Source organism: Mixophyes fleayi, chromosome 10, assembly GCF_038048845.1.
Source record: "Mixophyes fleayi isolate aMixFle1 chromosome 10, aMixFle1.hap1, whole genome shotgun sequence".
In the NCBI taxonomy this organism is placed as follows: domain Eukaryota; kingdom Metazoa; phylum Chordata; class Amphibia; order Anura; family Limnodynastidae; genus Mixophyes; species Mixophyes fleayi.
The window spans coordinates 89,097,326-89,120,896 of record NC_134411.1 but is presented as its reverse complement, the minus strand read 5'-3'; the positions used below and the strand labels follow the sequence as shown (position 1 = coordinate 89,120,896).

General features: G+C 42.1%; 1 protein-coding gene across 5 annotated transcripts in view; it reads left to right on the top strand.

The window, feature by feature from the left end:
• FANCA (FA complementation group A) overlaps positions 1-23,571 on the top strand; it is a 52,566-nt gene that overhangs the window by 17,974 nt on the left and 11,021 nt on the right. The window contains exons 20-43 of one of the 5 annotated variants that reach the window (XR_012679567.1): positions 379-428; positions 1,033-1,109; positions 2,642-2,746; positions 2,901-3,037; positions 3,136-3,206; positions 3,298-3,397; positions 3,656-3,825; positions 4,026-4,122; positions 5,137-5,319; positions 5,697-5,770; positions 5,846-5,974; positions 6,147-6,204; positions 6,796-6,956; positions 7,281-7,386; positions 7,506-7,565; positions 7,738-7,842; positions 7,925-8,052; positions 8,162-8,306; positions 8,583-8,639; positions 8,788-8,899; positions 9,150-9,216; positions 9,346-9,484; positions 9,560-9,661; positions 11,569-11,727. Coding sequence is in view for 4 of the 5 variants with exons in the window: in XM_075189069.1 (XP_075045170.1) it covers positions 379-428; positions 1,033-1,109; positions 2,642-2,746; positions 2,901-3,037; positions 3,136-3,206; positions 3,298-3,397; positions 3,656-3,825; positions 4,026-4,122; positions 5,137-5,319; positions 5,697-5,770; positions 5,846-5,974; positions 6,147-6,204; positions 6,796-6,956; positions 7,281-7,386; positions 7,506-7,565; positions 7,738-7,842; positions 7,925-8,052; positions 8,162-8,306; positions 8,583-8,639; positions 8,788-8,899; positions 9,150-9,216; positions 9,346-9,484; positions 9,560-9,661; positions 11,569-11,676 (2,541 nt within the window). In the remaining variant the exon portion in view is untranslated. The other 4 variants (XM_075189069.1, XM_075189071.1, XM_075189070.1 and 1 more) reach the window with 4 other exon arrangements.

Sequence of the window (23,571 nt, the reverse complement as noted above, 5' to 3'; positions counted from 1 at the left end):
TGGCTATTTTTTTAAAGGGTACGATAAAACAGGGATCAGGAAAGTGGAACTTGCTCAGTTATCCACCTTGCAATGACAGCTATGTGCCCACTGATCATCATGTGAATTTCTGTCTCTGTCCCACTGCAAAACCGGAAAATGCGGACATGGAATTTACTCCCACGTGCACAAACACTTTCCCATGTGCAAGACTTTGCTAAGTGTTTCCTGTTTTATTAAAGCTCCTATGGGTCCTATGGGTAATTCACAGCAGAACTATATAAAAACACCATACCGTAGCAATTTTGTTTTATTTTCCTGTGTTAATTAAGTTAATATATGGCATATATAATCTGCATTTGCTGTGTTAGATCTGGGCTGCTTTCTCTGTCCTTTCAGCTGCCAGAGGTTCCAGACTCTCACATGTTACTCATTGACTCTTTGAAAAGGTGAGAGCTCTGCTAAGAGGGTGAAATGCATAAAATGTTATTTACTATTTTTAAACTCTCCTTATACTTCTACCTGCCTGTAAGGAGCAAACTCGTCTACTCCAGCCTGAATAATGCCAGCACTCCTATATGTAGGAGTACCGTGGTTCTGTTAAAGGTGAGATACATTTTGATAAATGATGGACTTGTTTAGAAACCCTTTGTGTCTGAAAAACAGCTGAGATCACTGTGGAGAAAGCTGTGATGAAATAAAAGAACTTTTGCTTAAATGAATATGAATAAAGCGCTGTTGGCTGATTTGTTTTTGCAGGTTTCATATACAGATATTAATTCAGTGTCACATTTCTGTGCACTTATCCTACCCTCACATATTAGATCGATGACCTTCTTTTTAGCATCAGAATCATGAATAGAAGGAGGCTGGAGAAAACGTGGGGTGATATTAAGCAATATATACAGATTAATAAGTGAAGTGTAAAGTGTGGCAACAAAAGAACGCTATGGGCTTATAAGTCCTTATTTATATAGCATAAAGATATTGTGCAGCCCTTTACAGAGAATTTTTAATCAATCACCATCAGTCTTTGTATCTGATTTGCTACAGAGCCGATAAGATTCCCACAGCCATGCTGGTTACCTATCTGGATGCGTGTGAGCTGCAGAAACACCGTAAGCTGGAAGGTGAGATTGGTTCAATGTACGTATGAAGTGAGGGCGGAAATTACTTGGGTGGTAATCAAGACATGACCATGTAGTAGTTCCGCAATGTTTTAGCTAAGCAGATATAAAATATAGTCAGTGTTCACAAACTAATGAGTGCCCCCAGACAATCTGCATCACTTATCATCACTACAATATAGACCCTATGCAGAGTTATGTATGACAAGCCTTCCCCTCCAGTACATATGTATATAATACATGATTAATCATGCATGCAGCTTTATTAACCATTTCCTGCTATCATCATTACTATAGTGATCTTTTTGAGACAATCTAGAGCTGTTCGTTGAGGACTGTCCTAGTCCCCCATCTAGGCTTACCTCGGCTGATGATATAAACCTCAGCACTTCATGGTTAGATAATAGTTTTCTTCTGACCCACTGCTTCACATACCCCCATTTACTGGAGCTGGAGCGGTGATGAGCTGAGCTAGCATCTGTGGGGTGCTCAATTTTCATATTAAAGTTTAATTTCAATATAGATAATTATTTGACTAAACATCATTGTACCTTAGATGGTGTAGCTAGGGATCCTGAGAAGCCCCCCAGCCACCCTTGTTTTATAACATTGGCATAAAACACGGAGTACATTATAATACATGGAATATATCAGCGTTCTTTAAATAGAACACAAAGATTAAGAAGAAGACCTTACCTGCAAGAGCTGACAGTTGAAGTAAGGAAGACTAATGATGTACACACACAAATTGTCCAACAATCGTACCATGTATGACCTTAGATTGCTATAATTAGCACAATCTAATCTTAATACTGTTTTGGAATGAATTTGATTAGGTGGCAAAAGTCTGGTTGATGATCATATAAAAAACATTTATGAAGGTGGACTTGTCACTTTTGAGCTAATAATGTTCTTACATAGTGCACTACATAAGTGTAAAACAACAGAGTTTCTCCTTCATCAGTAAGGAGACACAGACTGTGGGTTATGTTTTACACCTAGGATGTAGTGCGCTGGAACGCTCTCCTTTGCTGAACCTCAGTTCTTTTTCCAGTGTCCTGCGTAGGAGATGGCTAATAGGGCCTATTTCTCCAATGAAAGCATATAAAATGATATGTCCTACATGCAAATGCAATGACTTGTCGTCAGTCATCCTACACATTGATCAAGAGGAGCTGTGAAGACGGGGAGAACTGTGTATAGACCAATATACGGCAGAATTCTAATGCCAAGTCCCCACATTCATCTATAGTGCAAGCCTTTGTCTATGCTCTCTCCTGAGTTTGTTATTGCAACTTACATATTGCACTAAGCACTATGGGGAAAAGTTATTAGCTACAAATGGAGAAGTTTTCTCTCTTTTTTTTTTTTTGCTCAATATATAAATATTGTGGTCATAACTTCAGAACTAACAGTTATGGGGTATAAACAACTCTTCCTCAAACATGAGATGAAGTTCCGCAATAGTAGGTCCAGTGTTATATTTAAATATAATGTGTCACTGGATTCCACCTAACGCTTATGTCATCCATTAGGGAATGAGAAGATGGACGTGTCTCTGAATGAGGAGCCCATGGCGCGGTTGCAGTCAGCGCTTTGGGAACTGAGACCCTTTGTCACAGACGCACAACGATACAGTGGTATGTGATGAGCACACTTTTCTTCCAATTGTGTTATCTTGTTACTCTGAAGCTTTCATCAACAGACCCAGAGGACAGTGATCGGCTTATAGCAGACTAAACACAATTATCCCATGTTGCCAGAACTTGGTTTTAATCAATGTTCTCCACTCAGAGGTCTCATCCCAAGTGGCTGTGATTTCCGACAGACTGGCATCAGTAATAGGGAACAGCGATGTTGACGCTTCTCCTGTAACGTCACAGCGTCTCTTTACTGAAACTGCGACTGAGTTGGAACCACAGGAGCTGACGGTGATTCTGAGTTTGTATTATTCTCTTTGGATTTAAACCCCACTTTGCTGCCATTTATTTAGCATTTTTTAACTTGAGTTTTGGATTTTTTTTTACAGGTCGCTGACTTACTTATCACATCCTTTTGCCAGTGTGTCATGGCCGCCTCCAGTACCAATCAACCTGACCGGTAACAGACACCATCTTTGACACATCTCTTCTGTTCTTCTAGTTCTATAGCGGCCTGTGTACCGTACATGTCGCTGGTCTTTCTCCCGCAGGCAGGGACACTGGCCCACCTTGTATGTGAAGATGCTGTGTGGTCAGCGCAGGGCCCTATTTGCGGTGCTCAGCAGGACCCTGCAGCTGTTGTGTCATCAGGTGTGTTTCCTTGGCTCTAGATGTTTTGATATCTATAGATTAACTAGTCAGTTCAACTATATATGTTTATCTGAGGTGTCATATGCAAGTGGCTCTCCCATTTCTTCTGAGACATGAATATTATGTTGGGTTTTTAGAAGATGTCAGTACAATTTCTGTGGTATTTAATGGATAAAATTAGGTTTTTCAAAATCATCCTTTAAGATTCTGACAAAATAAATATTTTTTTCCCCCTTTAAATGTCTCTGTTGAGTCTAGGCTCCACTTCTGAAAGACCCCCACGTGGTTGGACTTGCTGCTTTCGCTGTTCATTTACACGAGTGTCGGACATCACTTGAATCTCCTTTCACTGATGTCAACTCTCTGGAAAAGTTCTGGGAAATATTACTCAACCCTCTGTGCTTGGGCTCGGTCTCTGTAGTTCTCAGGTGAGCGCTCCGGTTTCTTTGGGGCTTTGAAATTAGTTTCCACGTTAACCATCATTTTCCTGGATAGCTATTACTAAATGTCTCCCATGGTAGGACCAGCTGAGTACCATCCAGGATAAACAAGGGGCAGAGTGGTTAATGTTGCCTATCCCTGGTTTTCAGGGATACACTTCAATGTTCCTCACATTATTTTATTTTAGGTTCTGCACAGCAGCCGTTTCCTATGCTTGCTCCAGGTTAATGCTGCTGTCTCCAGGGGCTTCCTCTGACTCTGTTCCCCCGTTATTCATGCGGAAGGTAATTCTATTTCGTTATCTGTATCCTCTAGTGCAGTGATGGGCAAACTACGGCCCGCGGGCCAGATTCGGCCCACTTAGAGGTTCTATCCGGCCCGCCAATATTTTATTTTATGCATATTTTAAATTTCATTAAAATATGCATAAAATTATTAGGGCAGACCCTGTGTGTCAGAACCTTCATGTTGATGCCTTCCCAGCTATTTCCTCCATTACACTTCATCCTCCTTCCTAAAAGGACACTTCGTATGTCAATCACTCAAACACATGCCCGCCCCCTAATGGCTGAAAGTCATGTGAGAAGAGATGGGCTGGGCCATATACTAAGGAGGATTTCGTTTGGCTTCTGTGTTGTCAGTTAGTTGCTCACCAGAAAGACGGATCTGTAACAACCTGCTGAAATAAGTTCTGTGTCTGTACGATCGCTGCACTTTTAGAGGTAACACTGCCATATAACACCCTCCCGTCCCATTCAAAACATTTGTATTATCTATTTCGATATTTGAGTTTTTTAATAAATTACATTGGTCCGCCTAAAGTTTTTCTTTTTTATTTGGCCCGCTCCTGAAAAAGTTTGCCCATCGCTGCTCTAGTGTAATGCTGTGTTTAGATAGAATTTTGTAGAAATACAACATAGCTCAGCAATTATCTCCTATATATAAAAAGCATATAGTTTTCTTTAACTTGGTTACTGGGTTTCATTTTATAATTATGGCATACCTTTAAAGTGGTTTAGAACTGCATGTGTGCCGACTAACTAGTACTCTGTTTATTTCCCTCCGATTAAAGGGATTCTCCATATAAGTCTATGCTTTTGTCTTTATGACCTCAAATAGAGTTATCTCGAGGACTGCATTGTGAAGTTGAAAAGAAGTTGCTGCAATTAACTTTTCTATCAACTCTCCAAAGCCACAGATGTAGGGTCCGTCTACTTCCTAGGCGACTAAACCGCCTCTGAATCTCCTGTCCCTCTCATTTGTCTGAGTCATGAAGTGTTTGTCTTCCCTGTCCACAGCTGCAGCACCTCCTTCCCAGATTGGTTCTAGAAACCAGAGAAGAGGTGATGACGGAGGAGGAGATGGATACTCCTCTTGTTTTCCGTTCGATGTCCCTTCCTTCGGCAGGCTGGAGAGAAGCAGCGGTCACCCTGTGGCGCCAGAGTGGCTTGCAGCAACTTCTAAGAGAGCAGTCCGTCCAGGTCAGGCTTGAAGTAGTAATGACAAATGAAACCGCTGTGAGGGGGCGTGGTGTGAGCAGGTGGGCCAATCACAAGCCGTCATTTTAAAGTTGCGGACAAAATAGATCTGCTGGTTTTGAATTACTGAAATGGCAGAACCCGGGGAAAAACAGGGGCGCCGACTAGAGAGAGGCCCCTTATTAAAAGCTTTTACTTTAGTGGTAGTGCAGTTTTAAAGAGCTTGCGGAAACATGATCTTGATAATGCTGAGTATATATGGAAAATCAGAGGAATCTGGTTGACACAATAGGTTGATTATTACAAAACACACCTAAAACATAAGTTAAAGATAACACTTTTTGGTTACAATAGCTTTTTGTTATCATATCCTATTTTAGCTTTCATTTACTGATTGGCTGCTGTGGGAGATGGCTCTCAATCCTGACAAAGATCCTCTATGTGACACAGAGAGGTGAGTGTGTGTCTGTGGATGTTCAGTAATTATTGGAATTGTATCCGTTGCTCACAATGTGCTCTTGCTATGCAGACAAGAATACCAACGCTGGGCTTTACACTACTGCTTCGTCCCAGAATCCTCTGGTGCTGGCGGATGTGGAAGTGATTTGGAGGGGGCCTGTTCATTGATGGTGGATGCTGTGCTACAATTCTGCAGCAAGTGAGATTTTTAGTTATAGCACAGTATATTGTCAAACAATCAGCTTCTCCACACAATATAATGTATTAGGTCCATAACTAGCATTCTTACAATTTTAAAAAGGTGTGCAAACGTTATGTAGTGATACTCCTGCCCTGTTGTTAAAGTCCTGATAAATTGTGTTTTCTTTCAGATCTGAGTTTAGTTTTGGCAGCCACACAGGGCTTGCTGATATCCTTTGCCGTTTACAGGTAGGTCCCTAAACCAACAAATACCAAAATTACTAGCACTTACTCTGCTCATGATTCTCAGTTGCAAAGAATTCTGGGATGGATAGCACGGTGGCTTAGTGGTTAGCACTTCTGCCTCACAGCACTGGGATCATGAGTTCGATTCCCGACCATGGCCTTATCTGTGTGGAGTTTCTATGTTCTCCCCTTGTTTGCGTGGGTTTTCTCCGGGTGCTCCAGTTTAGTCTCACACTCCAAAAACATACTGGTAGGTTAATTGGCTGCTATTAAATTGCCCTTAGTCTCTCTCAATCTGTGTATGTTAGGGGATTTAGATTGTAAGCTCCAATGGAGCAGGGACTGATGTGAATGAGTTTTCTGTGCAGCGCTGCAGAATTAGTGGCGCTATATAAATAAATAGATAATGATGCTGATGGACAGCATATCTTTCATCTTTTTCCACATTAGGGAGACACAGACTGTGTATAAAGCTCCATCCTCTAGGTGGCAGTGCACTAAGCAAAAAATGTCAACCTCTGTAATGCTCTGCAGACAGCGGTCTTGTCTCTGTACCTCAGTCTAAACGAACACATTTATTTTCCCAATTCTTAGGAGTTGGTCTGTGACTTGATGGTGAGACATCCGCGTTCGGGCAAGGACAGCTGCAGTAGTTTCCTTTTCAAGGTATTCCAACGGAGGTTAGAGGCATCGTCGAGCAACATGGACACGAGTGCCCGACTTAGGAGGCAAGGTGAACTGGCAACGTGCTGCAGGTGTGCGGTTACTTTGACTTAAGAGGTTACATTGTGCAGAAAATAGACAGCAAGAAACATTTTGGTTCTGTTTGATAGTCAACAAGGTGCCAGCTCAATTCTTACTCCTGCAGTTGTCTATTCTATATCTGGTGATTTAAGAAGTACAAGAAGATTGCAGCTTTATGTAGGCATACATAGAGAGGATAACATTTTGTGTGACAAATCTTGGTCACTGATGCTCACCATGGTCACAATCCACAGTTTCAGTTGCTGTGTCTAAGCCATCGTTTGAGCTTATACCGACTCTACTTACGTGTGACGGATTTCGCTGACTTTCTTTAGGATACTCCTTGGACTCCCTTCTCCGTTCCTGATCAGCACGTGCTCCAACAGAGGCAAAACCACTCTTAACTGTGAGGACTTCTTCAGATTCATCAACAGTGAACTGGTGAGAAGTGAAGCCACAGGTTGTAGTAAGCGGTATACAGTTGCTATATTGCTACCTTAGAGGTTACATATATGAGTTACCTGGGCTGTACTACACATCTCTCTCTTTTATGTTTGCAGAAAAACATCAGCCAGAGAGGATATGCTCTTCCCTATAACATCACCGCTCACTTTTTCAGGGTAAGGCAGCCAGTTAGCGCTACATTACCTGCCACTTGCATTTTGTTATTTTAATATCCTTAAACTTTATTCAACTTCTTAAGTAAATAAGAGGAGTTGTGTTTACTCTTCTTGCTGCTGCTGTTGTTGTTGTTAAAGAGTACAATTAAAATGTCTCTTTGTTGCCTGGTAGGGTGTCCTGGGCTCCAGTACGCACTGCGCGGATCCCAGTGAAGCAGTGAATTCCATTCTCACTGCGGCTTATTCTCTGTGCCCCATCCTCCTCACCTCTGCTGCGGTATGCCTTGTTCCGGTCTTGTTATGTGAGGCTTAATGATATTAGTGATGAACCTAATAAATGATGTCTGTCTTTTCTAAAGCTTTGGTGGCAACAACTGGATCCTGCCATCAGGTGTCAGTGGAACCATCTGTTTGGAGGTGACTTGCCTAAGGAGATTGAGACGTTAAAGAAAATACAGGCTGACGTGGACAGGTTGGATAGACCAGTGTACATGCCTTTATTTACTATAACGTGTGAAGCACACAGGTCTTCCTGGGATGTGCCAGGACTCACACACCAATGCTTTTACACTGAGCTCTTTCTCTTTGTGCCCCAGCTGCCTCTCTCAGGGAAGACCTCTGCCGCTCACGGACACCGTCTGGCTCTCTGCTGCCTTCCTGCATTGCACCATCCGGAGGAAAAATACGTCTCGCGGGAGAATTGTAGAATTACTTAATAGTTTTAGTAAAAAATCTGTGCAGGTGAGGGGGGATGAACTGATCGTGGGGCATTGTCCTGACGCAAGTGTAATGAAGAAGTTAATTTTTTTATTTTGTCTGCCCCATACTTTGACTACGTTATACAATTGAGGGTGGGAGTCGGTGTTACGGCCCACTTATTTGTTATCCATGGGCAACCGTTGGTCTTGGGAAATTGATAGGTAACAAGAAGCTGAAAGCCAGAGTAATACTAGTGAGTTCTCAGTGCCGCCTGTTTACGTATGAAATACTCTATGAATTCCCCCTTTTATGTTGCAGCTATTGGATCCCTTACTCTTTTATTCCATCTTGGATCTCATCCCTGTTTTATTAAAGGTGAATATCTTGATTTGACCTTGCTGGGGCTATTGAAATAATCCCAGTTCTTGAACGATCGTGATAGAATCTGTACTTTATTATGTCATTTAACATCTGACAAAATGTATACTGAATTCTCCTCTTCCATTGTTTGACTATTACTTAGGGAGGCTCAGCTGAACACAAGGGGGCGCTGGAAAACTGTCTGCAAATTATCCAGTGTTTGGAAGAAAGAGGAGACAGCTGGGTAACGACCTTCCAGCTATCCAAGGAAAAAGGTGAGTAGGGAGAAAATGTTACTGCAGCTTAATGGAGTTAAGGGATCATCACAGTACACAGTTATTATATAATAATTAGCATCCATCTTTCAGCAGTGCTGATAGACAGATAGGCTCAGACAGTTCTTCTGTTGCAGATCTACACGTGGAATCACCACAGGTCTGCTCATGGTGGGCATGATGCTGTAATTTAAACAATACATTAGTACAGAGCAACGACTTAGCCTTTCTGCATTATGTATCCCCCCAGACAGGAACCTGCTTCATCAAACAGTATCTGAAGAGTTTCTCAACCTCCTTCCTCTGGCTTTCTTCAGGTAAGATCAAGAACACAACTCGAATATAGTTCTGCTTCCCAATAACTCTCTGTTGATAAAGGAATGAATTCCCTTTTCTCGCTGTACTCGGCTATAACTATGTCTTAAAGTTTCTGCTTTCGTTTGCAGTGTGGCCCCATCTCTTCCAATGGAAAGTGCTGTCAGGCAGCAGGACTTTTTGTCTGTGGCACTAAAGATGTATGACCAGCTTACTCAGCTCTTTCTAGATGGCCGTCCTCTCTCTGATCCCCTGCAGGTATATGTTTCAGTAAGTTGGGACAGGAATATAGGAGTTCTTATGTTTTGCTGCCAAATTAATCTTGACTCTTCGTCCTCTTCTCAGATGGATACCCCTGATGTCTTCAGCAGTGGCCGTCAGTTCCTGCTCAGTTGCGTTGTTAAGTCCCCAAAGCCCAGTACTGGACTCAGGAGCCGGCTTCCCCAGGTATGATGCATCAGTCTGTATAATATCTACTCTCAGTTTAGTATTCTCTGTATTGTTTGCCAGCACTTGTCCAGTTTGTGTTATCCTTCACTGTTGTTTTAGGTGTGTTTGTAATGATCAGTAGCTACCCATTTTCTCAGCCAAATTTAGTCTCCATTTTCCCCAATGTACTCAGCATTTTGCTTGTTTTGCCGTCTCTAAAACTTCAGGCCTGACCTGGGAGTATTCTAAATCTATTCGATCACATTTCTAACTTGGCTAATGGTAGCACTACTCTTTTGGCATCATATGATAATAGATTGAGCTATGCAGTAAAGCAATTTCCACTTATACAATCCATATGCAGAGAAAACAATTTTCACCGACTGTTTTGTATTCTTGGTGGGCAGTAATGTCAGTGTATACAACACTGGTGTCTGTTCTTTCACCCCTCGGAGACCGAATAATCCATAGATAAAACCTTAAAACTTAAAGGTGTCAGAGTTGACACCTCTGCTACATGAACTAGCCCTTTGTTTGTGATTGTCAAAGCCAGGACATGTACCCAAGACAATGGGGAGGGGAGGGTCTTACATGTTAATAGGTCTGAGTGCCAGGAGAGCCCAAGTTAGATTGGCGGTGGCTTGAAGAGAGGAAAAGGCGCATCTGCTCACCTATGGTATTCACTGAGGCCAGTAGACACCTGGCAGGATACTGGAAACACGTGATACAGCTCTTGTCTACCATATAGGCCTTTTAAGAAAACCATGGAAAATAGGCCAATTTAGTTAGATGTATTTCAGTTTTGCGCGGTCTAAGGAGGGAAAGCTCAACTTCCAGTGATGTCCTCTGTGTCTCCCAGACCTGATTCTGTGGATGGATAACAGGACTTTATGCCATATCGGTGAACGTTGGGTTGGAATAAGTGCTACATATAGGCTGGTCTCTGGTACAGTCCAGGAGGGAAAGGAATGACCTATATTATCCATTACAAGCAGGGGAAGTCCCTGCAGTCTGTTACACTTCAGTGCAGAAATCACAGCTAAGGAGCCCGGAATATGGTGAAACACACAAATGTTTATTGCTGTAAGGTACAAACCGGATGGTGTAGCAATGAGGATTGCAGGGAGATGCAGAAAGCAAATACCAGGAACACGGCTGATGCAGGTAAACAGGTGATATGAAGAAATCCCAGGGAAAGGGTGAACCAGGAGCAGAGCAGGGAACAACATGGAACAACAACAATGACCAGCAAGATATGCAAGGAGTAGCAGGAATAAATAGGAAACACACAGGTGCAGGAGATAATTGGTGCAGCAAGGTTAACGCCTAAAAGACAGCGAAGCAACGCACAATAGCAGCACCTCTGGTGGATCAGAGATACTGCCGATAATACATTCAGAGAAACACAATAATAAAGTCCAATCCAATCCAATCCCAGAGGCAGGAGCTGCTGAGATGAAGCAGCGTCCTGACACGATGCTGCATAGGAAGCGAGGCATATTCTGACACAGTCTTCTGGTATATGGACCCTAGCTCCAATGGGGCTGATTGTGAGTGATGCCTTCACATCTGGAATTACAGAACTAGCAGCTAGTAACAAGGGGACTTGGCAACCTCAACATAGGGGAAGGGAGCTGCACATGCACATTCCCATAAAAAAATAAAAATGTAATCTAGAAAAAGCTTTGCTAAAGTAGAGACCAATACTAAACTTAAGGCTCCTTTCTGTAGCAGAGATGTCAGATTTAGGATTCCATCTAGGGATTGTCCTGCTTCACAGTAGTGATGGGACAGACACCCCAGTCATTTACATGGAGCTAGAGCTTGTTCTAAGAAATAAGGTTATACATGCCCATGTTCTATTTAACATTTATCAAATAATATAGTAGGAGTTAACCTTCAGTGACTATTTTTTTTATCTCTAGATCGCGGACTCTTGGGAGGAGAAGGACCCTGAACTCGCTGGCCTGTTGAGGAGCGTTCTCCTGACATCACATGATGATGACTTGTACGATGAGCCTGATCTCTTCTAAGCACTGGAGTTTGTATTGGTGCAGAATTTATTCTACAGCAGCAACAGGCGTACACTGAAAGAGAATCATAATGTTTCTCTCAGTGAAGGACCCAACCATCTACTGTTTATTGTGTAAATAATATATTAAAATAATAAATTATCCACCCATCTACCTATGGTCATGTTAGAATAGTAAGTGACACTTTTTCTCACGAAAAGAAGTTAGCACAGAATGATTTGTTTTTTGAGGTTACTGGAGTGCATGCGACGCTCTTCTGTTCTATGTTCACGGTGTAAAAACAATGTAAGTGGTGGATACACTCTGTACACTCTCTTCTTTCCCCCCACCCCCCACAGAGATGTCTAAATACTCGTCTATTATCTAAATCAGTGGTGCTCAAGTTTATTTTACAGCTGAAAACCCAAATATCAGTGCTGTTTTTCTAGGACACCAAAAGAGGAGGCTCACAGTACAATGTTTTGCCATTTCATCGATACATTTCAAATTGACACCTTGTTCACACATATAACATGTATCTTAAATGCTTGGTAATAGTTTCATATGAACATCTGTTAATATTAATTATCTGCAGGTTTACACATGGTTTTCAGAAAGCTACAAAAAAATATGTAATAGAGAATAATAAAATTGGGAGGCTGCATTTAAAAAATGTATTGAAAAGATGTTTGTACTCGCCGTTTAATTCATTTCTTGGAATCCATTTGGGGGCTTCACCATGGGGTATAGAGGGCGCTGTGCTGGGAGTAAGGCACTACTACACTAAAGAGTTGTCTACCTTCTCGTCCCCCTCTATGCCTCCTGTACAGAGACCCATCGTTTTTATTTTTAAGCAAACCCCACAGGATAGGACTAAAGTAACAATTAAACAAAAATCTTATTCAACCGAAAAACAGAATGAAGAGCTTAAAGTGGTGGGAGTGTAGTGTCCCCTAAAAGGATTTTACAGGGAGTATAAAAAATCCTCTTTACTCATGCATTCCATATGGGGAATACTGCTCAAAATGGGAACGTGCCAAAGCTGCCCCTTGGAGTAGGTACACTGAGACATTGCTGTGCGCAAAACTTTTCGGCCAGAACTGATGTATTTTGAAGTGGATGGAGGACAACTATTCAACCAAGGCAACCTTCTGCACTGCCCAGGAGGCACTCCCCGATCTGGTAGAGGAGGCTGTAATATAGCCAGGAACCCAAGTTCCCTCTGAGATGTAAATCTGACGGACGGTCACCTTGATCCACCTTGTCTCTGTCTTTTTCGGTGCTGGCCATCCTCTCTTGGGTGCTTCGTACAGGACAAGGCGGCAATCTATTCTACGCAAGGAGGCAGATTGGTCCACATAGACCCCCAAAGCCCTGACCACTTCCAACAGGTAGAGTGAGTCTTCCTGCCGAGAAGCCAAGTCCTGGCCTACTGCAGGAATAACAATATCTTTGTTGAGATGACATTTTGATTTCACCTTTGGCTGGAAAGAAGCCTTGTGCAGAATAATAATTTAAGACCGGTAATTGGTTTACATTAACTCAGAATAAATTAGATTGAGATTGTAATTTGAGATAAGGAAGGAATAACTGATGACTTCCTAAGAGTCAGCTCTAGAAGTAAATCTAAATGGTGTCAGAAGGGGACAGTTAATAGTGAGTGTGAGCTATAATATTGGGGGATTTTAGTCATTTTTAGACAGAATTAGATTTTAGATTGACTATATAGAACATAAATAGGATTCTGATTTCCCCATTCAAAGGCTCTGCTATAAGTGTAATACAATACTTGATTTGATTAGACTGACACAGTAGAGGTGATGTAATGTCCGCTGCCTTCTCTTTATAAAATAATATCTAATAGTTTATATTATATATTACAGTATAATTGTTAGGCTGGTGTTCCAAACATGAACTCGTTTTGCTCGCAGGTACTCCTATGCCCCCAGGACTTAACTCTTAGGTAGTTGGAGCTTATGTTTGAAATTATAGCGCAAGTGGTAGGAGGAATAACCGGAGTATCGGAGACTAGTCTAGGAAAAGTCTAAGGGCTAGATTTACTAAGCTGTGGGTTTGAAAAAGTGGGGATGTTGCCTATAGCAACCAATCAGATTCTAGCTTTCGTTTATTTAGTACCTTCTACAAAATGATAACTAGAATCTGATTGGTTGCTATAGGCAACATCCCCACTTTTTCAAACCCGCAGCTTAGTAAATCTAGCCCTAAGGGTCAAGGGTCTGTAGCAATCAGAGTATACAGGGACAGGCCAAGAAGTCAGGGCAGGGAGTATCCAAATTCCAGGCAGAGGTAAAGGGCCATCAGCATAAAAGCAGGGTCCAGAAACAAGCCAAGCTCACAACAAATATTAGTCCAATAGAGCAGAGATAATAGCAGGAAACCTGTAGCTGGTCAGTACTGACAACAGAGAACCGATAACTGGCAGGGAGGCTATGCTCTTCCTGCCTTAAATAGTACTATTGACCAATCCAAAAGCAGGGCTGAACTAATAAGCCCCAGGAGGTGGTTAATTAATAAATATTCACTACGTGTGCGTCCGGCTGTTTGACAGCTTACCGGGGGCGGTGGTAGTAAAGGGAGTGTTGCCCTGACAACAGCCAGGAACTTAGGCCGGCTATCAGGGAAACGGCAGGACACGGAAGAGAGAAGGCAGGCGGGTTGTCGGAGGCAACGCGGCGGCCCGTGACCGTAATAAACAGAAATATAGTTACTACTCCAAACAATGGAAATTGTTCCACAGACTACTATCACTTTATCAGGTTTTATTAGGTTGTAGTGTTGATTCTGTGCAGAAAAGATCCTCTTTCTTTTTGAAGAGAAACTTATGGAACATTAACCGTTCTCGTTAATCTTCTTCTTCCAGCCTGGTTTGGGCCCTGGCTTCTTCCGTTCTCTGGGCTTTTGTGCCTTCCTGCCCCCTCTAGACCTGCTCTTTTTGAGAGGAATCCTAAGACCATAAGAGAACCAAGTCAGGTGATTAAAAAAAACATGATTAATGCTAAAAGCAATGGTGCCACTTGTCCATAGCCCAATACACATTTAGACATAGCCCACTGGCGGACTGTCTACACCAGTATAAAGATGGACTCCAGATTGATTCATGCTGCAGAAGTGGGGACTTTGCCATATCTTGAAATGTTGAACAAATACACATTTTGCATCATGAATCAGTATGCAGAGTCTGTCTATCTATTGTGTGGTGTTCAAAAATTTGCCCTCTGTATTGTGTGGTGGTCACAAGGTTGCCCTCTGCATTGTGTGGCAGTGGCAAGGGTGCTAGGTGTTGTATGGTGGCAACAAAGTTGCTCTCTGTATTGTGTGACAGTCACAAGGGTGCTGTGTATTATGTAGCGGTCACAAGGGTGCTGTGTATTGTGTGGCGGTCACAAGGGTGCTGTGTGGTCTTCTGCTGCTGTAGCATCCACTTCAAGGTTGGATGTTCTGTGCATACAGAGATGCTCTTCTACATACCACCCATGGTTAATTGAGTTACTGTCGCCTTCCTGTCAGCTTGAACCAGGCTGACCAGTCTCTTCTGACATCTCTCATTAACAAGGCGTTTCCACCCACAGAACTGCCTCTCTGGTTTGATCACCGTCCTCTGTAATCTCTAGAGACTGTTGTATGTAAAAATCCAAAGAGATCAGCAGTTTCTGAGGTACTGACAGGGCCGGTGCTAGGGTCCACGGCGCCCTAGGCACTTTCTCAAAATCGGCGCCCCGCCCCCCCCCCCCCCCCCCCCGCACCGCAGGAACACTTTGACAATCAAATAAAAGTAAATAAATTTTAAAAAAATAATAATCTATTTACTTACTTTTTTTCTCTTGTCAGAAGATGCAGGGGGCTCTTCACACTTCTTCTGTTCTCTCCACTGGCTGCCAAAAACGCTCCTCGGCTTCCAAAAACACAGAGGAGGGGGGTGGAGGGGAGCAGTGCATGCTGGGAGGGGAGGGGACTCTGGGAAATAACTTTATTCACACTGTCTGTCAGTGACAGTGTGAGAACACGGGGGGTGGGGACAGCATTTCTCTGGACCTTGAAGACGCCGCCGAAGAAGACTGATATCACATGATCACCGACTGATGTCAGTGGTCATGTGTGAGTGCTGCGCGGATGGGGGCATCCATTAAAAAAAAAAAACGGAAACAGCAGGCGCCATTCCGCCGCTGTATTATGTCCCAAACACCGCTGACTAGATTACAAAATCTAGTCAGCGGCGCACTGCAGGTCCCGGCGCCCTAGGCAACTGCCTAAGTTTGCCTAATGGGAGCGCCGGGCCTGGGTACTGAAACAACCCGTACGGCACCAACAATCATTCCAGAGTATAAGTCACTTAGATCACATTTCTCCTCCATTCTGGTGTTTGGTCTGAACTACAACAAATTTTAGGGGGGGCTCAAGACTCGACTCAGCGGGCTAAAGGAAAAAAAAATGCAGGTGGCCCAGTGACCCAGCCCAAGGCAGACCACTATGGGACCAGCCTGGGGAGCAGATGCCCCCAGCTCCCCAGCCAGCGCCTGATCTCTGCATGCTTTTATGCACTAAGTTTCTGCCACATGATTGGCTGATTAGATATTTGCATTAACCAGCAGGTGTTCAGGTATACCTAATAAAGTGGTCAGTGAATGTTTATATATTAGGATCAATATAGATGCATGCAATAGACAGTGTATTTATATATATTTATACAGACATTCAAGTTTTATTTTTGTTTTATTTTTTTAAAGTTTTCAACACCCTGTAGTTTTTTCATTGCTAAAAACCTGAAAATTATCCTTTTTCATGTATGTTTCTGTTAAAGCACTTTATAAATAAAAATAATCAACCATCGTTTCTATGTTTGTCTTTCATGAGGAGCTTGTCCTGGCATGAGGGACAGCTGGGACGTATTTCCAGTCTTCACTTTACATACATGCTGTGTGATCCAGTTAGTGGTGCACTCTGTATATAAAGGAAGATGGGAGGGAGATGTAGGTGGTTGGAGGGAAGTGCAAGCTATGCCCTCCATGGTGCTGGCCACGCCCACACACAGATGGCCACACCCACACATCACTGGCCACACCTCTGGTGGGACGGCACTTCTCATAATAGGCCTATGTGGCCCTTAATCTGGCCCTGCCTCTGTTGATGAATACAGATCTAGATCCACTCTGCTCTGACAAACAATAAACTGCAGGATACGTCCAATACATATGTGGAATATAAAGTCACGCACAGAAAAAATTGTAATTAATGTCAACTGTTATAGTTATTAATGACAAAACATTAAAAAATAAAAAAAATGAAAACTTTTTTCTCTGTATAAAATACAATTATTAGGATGTTATTAATGTCTACTGTACATAAAAAAAAAACATTTTTACAGTTGCTTCTGATTGCAAACACGTGTTCTAGCATATGCGACCATCATCGCTAGTAATAGACACTTACCCCAGACCTCTAGCTGGAGCAAGTGATATCACAGAAAAATATGTATATTAGAGATGCCCAAAGCTAAAATCGGACGCTGTTGATTGCGCTCAGGCTCGGCACTCCCTTAATGTACAATGACTACATACATATGCCCCTTCCCCTCCCTGATCCGCCCCTGAAATCGAAGTTTGTAGTAGGGTCGTTTGCGCTCAAAGATGAATTGGACGTTGCTGCACTTTCTGACATATGGTTTGTTTCTGGGCAGGCGCAGAACGATTTTACTCAAAATACAGCACATATCGGCATTTATGTTCCTTAATGAATCAGACTCTTTGTGTCTATCTTATAGAGTGATATCTGGAATTCATCACACATTAAGGTATTTTCAGGTTTGTATCAAACTTAGTTATAACTTCATTGTAACTTACTTAAATATTTGTCTCTCTCGCTAACAGTCCCAAATGTGAGGAGGCCCCAAAGGTCTCTCTTTAACCACTACCACCAACTGCCCCCAGCCGCCATTTGTCTGTTGGAGAGGTGACCACACCAAAATCATCATCATCACTCCACATATCACTTGTCACCTTCCCCTTCCTGTAGTCCTTGTCATGTACAAACCCCACCACAGAGCAGAATGATTAGACATCATTATTTCAAAGCTCTAAAGATACCTACAGTCAAGGCCAAAAGTTTTGTGAATGAAAAAAAAAAAAATTTTCACAACGTCTGCTGCCTTTTTATTATGGCAATTTGCATATACTCCAGAATGTCATGAAGAGTGATCAGATGAATTGCAATTAATTTCAAAGTCCCTCATAGACATGACAATGAATAAAGAATGGTACCAACGCATCCTTCAAGAGCAGCTTCTCCCAAACATCCAAGAACAGTTTGGTGATGAACAATGCCTTTTCCAGCATGATGGAGCACCTCGTCATAAGGCAAAAGTGATAATTAAGTGGCTCGGGTATCAAAACATCGAAATTTTGGGTCCATATCCAGGAAACTCCCCAGACCTTAATCCCATTGAGAATTTGTGATTAATCCTCAGGTGGTGGGTTGACCAACAAAAAACTAAAAATTCTGACAAACTGCAAACATTGATTAGGCAAAAATGGGCGGCCATCAGTCAGTGTGTGATTGACAGCATATCAGGGCGAATTGCAGTCTTCAAAAAGAAGGGTCAACACTGTAATATTGACTCTTTGCATAAACTTAATGTAATTGTCAATAAAAGCCTTTGACACTTATGAAATACTTGTAATGTTACTCCAGTATACCATAGCAACATCTGACAAAAGGTCTAAAAACACTGAAGCAGCAAACTTTGTGAAAACCAATACTTGTGTCAGTCTCAAAACTTTTGCCCATGACTGTATGTAGAAATATAAGAATCAGATACCGAAGGCTTTTACAGCCAGAGACATAGAGGACTCCGGTTGTGGCTGGACTCTCTCCACTGATTGTCAAACTGAGGTTTATTGAGTTTGCTGGGACTCACAGATCAGAAGCAGGGCCCATTCCTGATACAAAGTTACTGATTGAAGACAGTGAGAAAATCGCTAAGTTTACTTAAAGAAAGGAATGGCTCAGCTGGCTGGTAGTCAGGTTCTTTACTTGCAGTGATGGAGCAGGCTCTGGTTTGAATCCCCTGTTGGGTTTCATTTTCATAAATTGAATGTTGCAGCAGGTTGATTGAAGACATTGAGAAAAGTATAAGGTAGCTCAGTAGACAGTAGTGAGGTGCCCATGGGCAGTCACAGCAGAGGCCCTGCTTTGAATTCCGAGTTGCTTCCTTATTAGCACATTTCATGTTGCAACAGGTCTGATGAAGTCCATGAGAAAAGTCTCTCCATATCAACAACCAATGTACCAGCTTGGTGGTGCAGAAGGTAGGTGACCTGTTTATAGTTTATGTGGCTTCCATGGTTTGAATCCCCAACCAGATAACATTTACAATTCTTTTCATTTAGCTCCAGGCTCCTTGATGCCATTGATAAAGGTCTCACTGCTGGTCATTATCATGTACTGGCTTGGATGGCTCAGATGACTAATAGCCAGATTGCTGACTGTGATGTTGGAAGGTCCTGGTTTGAATCCCCAGATAGGCTTGATGGTTTCTCTGTCATCATCCTGCTCAGTGGGTTCTCTCCTTGTAAGTGATGGGTTAAATTGTTTGTCCAGCATTAAATAAACAAGGCTGTGGGGTTCTAAAAGAATTAACAGCTACTTTATGAAAATACTACACTTTTCTTACATTATTAACTTTCCACTAATCTTCTCTCACTAGACTACACTTTTCTCAATATTGATGGGAACTCTTCTGTCCAATGAGCACTTTGCTACTTGCCCACTAACTTATATGACTAAAGACCATCTTTTACAAAGACTCCTAAATGTCATGAGTCAGACAAGTCCACCCAGCAAAGACAGACATATTGAGACAGACATATTGAGACAGACATATTGAGACAGACATATTGAGACAGACATATTGAGACAGACATATTGAGACAGACCTACAATATTGACATTATCTAGATCTTACTCATCTGAGCCAACATCATCATTTATATAGCACCACTATTTCCACAGCACTGCACAGACAACACCCTCACATCAGTGAGCACACACTCTACACAGATAAAGCCCTGTTCAGGAACTGAACTCATGGCCCCAGTCCTGTGAGACAGAGGTGCTAACCACTTAGCCACCACACTGCCCACATATGATGTAAGAAAATACGGAAACTTATCTCAATGTCTTCAACAAGTCAGGTGTAAAATCCAAGGTACAAAAGCTACAGCTGTTTGTGGAGTTGAACTAAGACCTCAAACTTCTCTACCAGTAAACAAGTTGGTTACTAGTCCTCTGAGCCAAGGTTTCCTCAGTGTCATAATTCATCCTGGTGCATCAGGAAAGATAGCTGAAAGAAACCTCTCTTGGGGTTCAAACCTGAGACACCACCATTAGCTGCAAACAGAGAACCTGGACACAAGTCAACAGAGCCAGCTTGTTTGCTAGATGTGAAGGGAGATTATTCTCAATGTCATCAACCAGCCTGGAGCAACATCCAAGCTACTAATAACAGAATGTTGTCTGGGGGAACATAAACCAGGACTTCAACATCTCTGCTAGTAGAGATGTTGATCCAGCACAGTATATTTAGGAGGTAAGAATTTTCAGTAGACAGTAGTGAGGTGCCAATGGACAGTCATAGTAGAGGCCCTGCTTCGAATTCCAGGTTGCTTCCTTATTAGCACATTTCATATTGCAACAGGTTTAATGAAGTCCATGAGAAAAGTCTCTCCATATCGACAACAGATGTACCAGCTTGGTGGTGCAGAAGATAGGTGACCTGTTTATAGTTTACGTGGATTCCATGGTTTGATTCCCCAACCAGATAACATTTACAATTCTTTTCATTTAGCTCCAGGCTCCTTGATGCCATTGATAAAGGTCTCACTGCTGCACATATTATGTAATGGCTCGGATGGCTCGGATGACTAATAGCCAGATTGCTGACTGTGATGTGGGAGGTCCTGGTTTGAATCCCCAGACAGGCTTTATGGTCTTTCTCTGTCATCAACCCACTTAGTGGGTTCTTTCCTTGTGATGATCTGTTAAATTGCTTGTCTAGTATTATTTAAACATGGTTGTGGGGGCTCTAAAAGAACTAACAGCTAACTTATGAAAATGTTATTCTCCTAACATTATTAATTTGCCACTAGACTACTCTTTTCACAATATTGATGGGAACTCTGCTCTCAGTTGAGCACTTTATTGATTGCCCAGTAACTCATGCCCTCAATGTGAATTCAGGAAGACTCTGCTTAAAGTCATGAACCAGCCAGGTGCACCAACCCATGTACAAAGGGGGATTTGAACCAGGGCCACAGACATCTAATGTCAGTAAAGCACCTGGCTACTAGTTACCTGAGCCAACACTTGGTGCAAGTAAGTGGAGGCTTTTCTCACTGTATTTAACAATCCCGGTGTAAAATCCAAGGTACAAAAGCTAAAGTTGTTCATGGATTTGAACTAAGACCTCAATCATCTCTACAAGCAAAGAACCAGGCTACTAGCCCTCTGAGCTAGCTTAGGATTAAGTAAATGAGTTTTCTCAGTGTTAAAATTCATTCTGACTCATTAGGCAATGTAGTTAAAAGAAGCCTGTCTTGGGAGTTTGAACCAGAGTCTTCACCATTAGCTGTGAACAGAGAATTAGGACACCAGTCTACAGAGCCACCTTGTTTGTTAAATATTGGTGGAGAATATGCTCAATGTCATCAACCAGCCTGAAGCACCATCCAAGGTACTAAAACAATGCTGTCTGCGGAACATAAACCAGGAATTCAACATCTCTGTTAGTAGAACACATGGGTACTAACAACTATGAAAAGCACACAACTTTTATAGCAAATGTTCATAAGACCACAGATCCAAATAATTTTGTGTAAATCACTTTATTAAAAACATAGTTAATATAACAAATGATGCCACTAATTAAAAATAAGAAGTATATACATTGATCTACAGCACTTGGTATTCCCAGATGGAATCCCATCCAAATACTAACCAGGACCAACCCTGCACAGCTTCCAAGTGTAGAGGTAATTGGATATGTTCAAGAAGGCACAGCTATAGGAAATAAATGAGAATAAAAAATGATAAGATTAAAAAAGGTTCCCCGCCGACTGCAGCAGGCCCCTGATCCCTCACCACACTTTAATGCCGGTTACCTTACGGTTTCTTGTACTCACACACAGTAGTCTTTGTTCCCAATTTCAGAATAGGATTAGTCAAATCCACAGTTTAGATATTTGCAGACTTCTTCCGGCTGTTACTGCACCAGCGTGTTATGATGGACCTTATATTTGCAATAAAATAGACCTTACGCGTTTCTCCACATGCAGTGTGGTTTCCTCACAGATATTTTCACAAAGATCCATTTAAACAGACTCTGTCCAATCAGCAAATGGTAGCATAATTAACTCTTTCCAGAATCATACCATTAAACATTAACTTTTTATTCATATTAAACACTTTTATTTTGATTTGTGGTGGTATTTGTGACAAGAAACATCTCATTATTTTAATTTCAATTTCTAGCTTTAAAAATGCAAACTTTAATATATAATTAAAATATATATATAAACACACATAAAACATCCATATATACTTAATAATTCTGATGTGTGAGTGCCTCACATTCAGGACTCAAATTCAGGACCTTTAGCTCTCTAGGTTGTTCACTAGCCACAAGGTCACCTATATGCACCTAGTACATTTTTCAAGTATATAAAATCAATCTGTCATGATAACTTAGTTTCAATCATTGTTCTGACAAAACCATACTAATACCACTTTCATACAGCCGCCCCTGCAATATCCCGGGTTTTTGCAGAGACTCGGAGCGTCCCAGCTCAGAAACACCATTCATGCTGCACCTCGGACCCGGGAATTTCCCGGCTTGACCCCATTCATACTGCACAAGTCTGTGCCCTGGCAATTTGTGGGAGTCATCACCAGAGCAGTTTTCATTGGCTGAAAAATGAAGACTGGATGCTGCTCCAGTGTTTAAATCTCTCTCTGACCCGGGAATTACCACTCAATAAATCCCGGGTTGAAGACCTGGGATTTTTGATTTGTACCATTCATACTGCACCAAGACCCAGGTTGTTTGAGCTCGCCCCGGGAAAAACGCGGGATTTTGGTGCAGTATGAATGGGGTATTAGTGATTTATTTTGTACACTTCTTTCCTATACTACTGCAGATTCAAACTCTCAACCTTCAATAGCTTAAGTGGTGCACTAAACCCCTAGACCACAGATTCACCTGTGAGCAGTAGATACATTTCTCACATTGATATATTCAACCCTTCATCGTATGTTGGTTAGAATGAGATATAACATTATGTATGAACAATTTTCTATATTTCTATATTTATTTATTTTCATTTTTATTTTTTTATCCAGAACATATTGAGCTCTACATAATCATTTAACCCTTTTGGTTTAATAAGATTTTTTTTGTTGCCACGAAGGGGTGTGCTTGATCTGTACACTGTTTAGGTAGATGGTACGTGTCAAAGTATCATCCACATGAATGTCATGACCCAAGATTTCCCTAGCAGAACATTACCCAGAGAATCACACTGTCTCCGCCGGCTTGTCTTCTTCCCATAGTGCATCCTGGTGCCGTCTCTTCCCCAGGTAAACGACACACACGCACCCAGCCGTCCACATGATGTAAAAGAAAACGTGATTCATCAGACCAGGACACCTTCTTCTATTGCCCCATGGTCCAGTTCTGGGGCTCACATGTCAGTTGTAGGCACTTCCAGTGGTGGACAGAGGTCAGCATGGGCACTCTGACCGGTCTGCTGCTACGCAGCCCATACAGAGCGAGCTGTGATGCACTGTGTGTTCTGACACCTTCCTATCATAGCCGGCATTGAGTTTTATTTACAGTACTAAGATAGT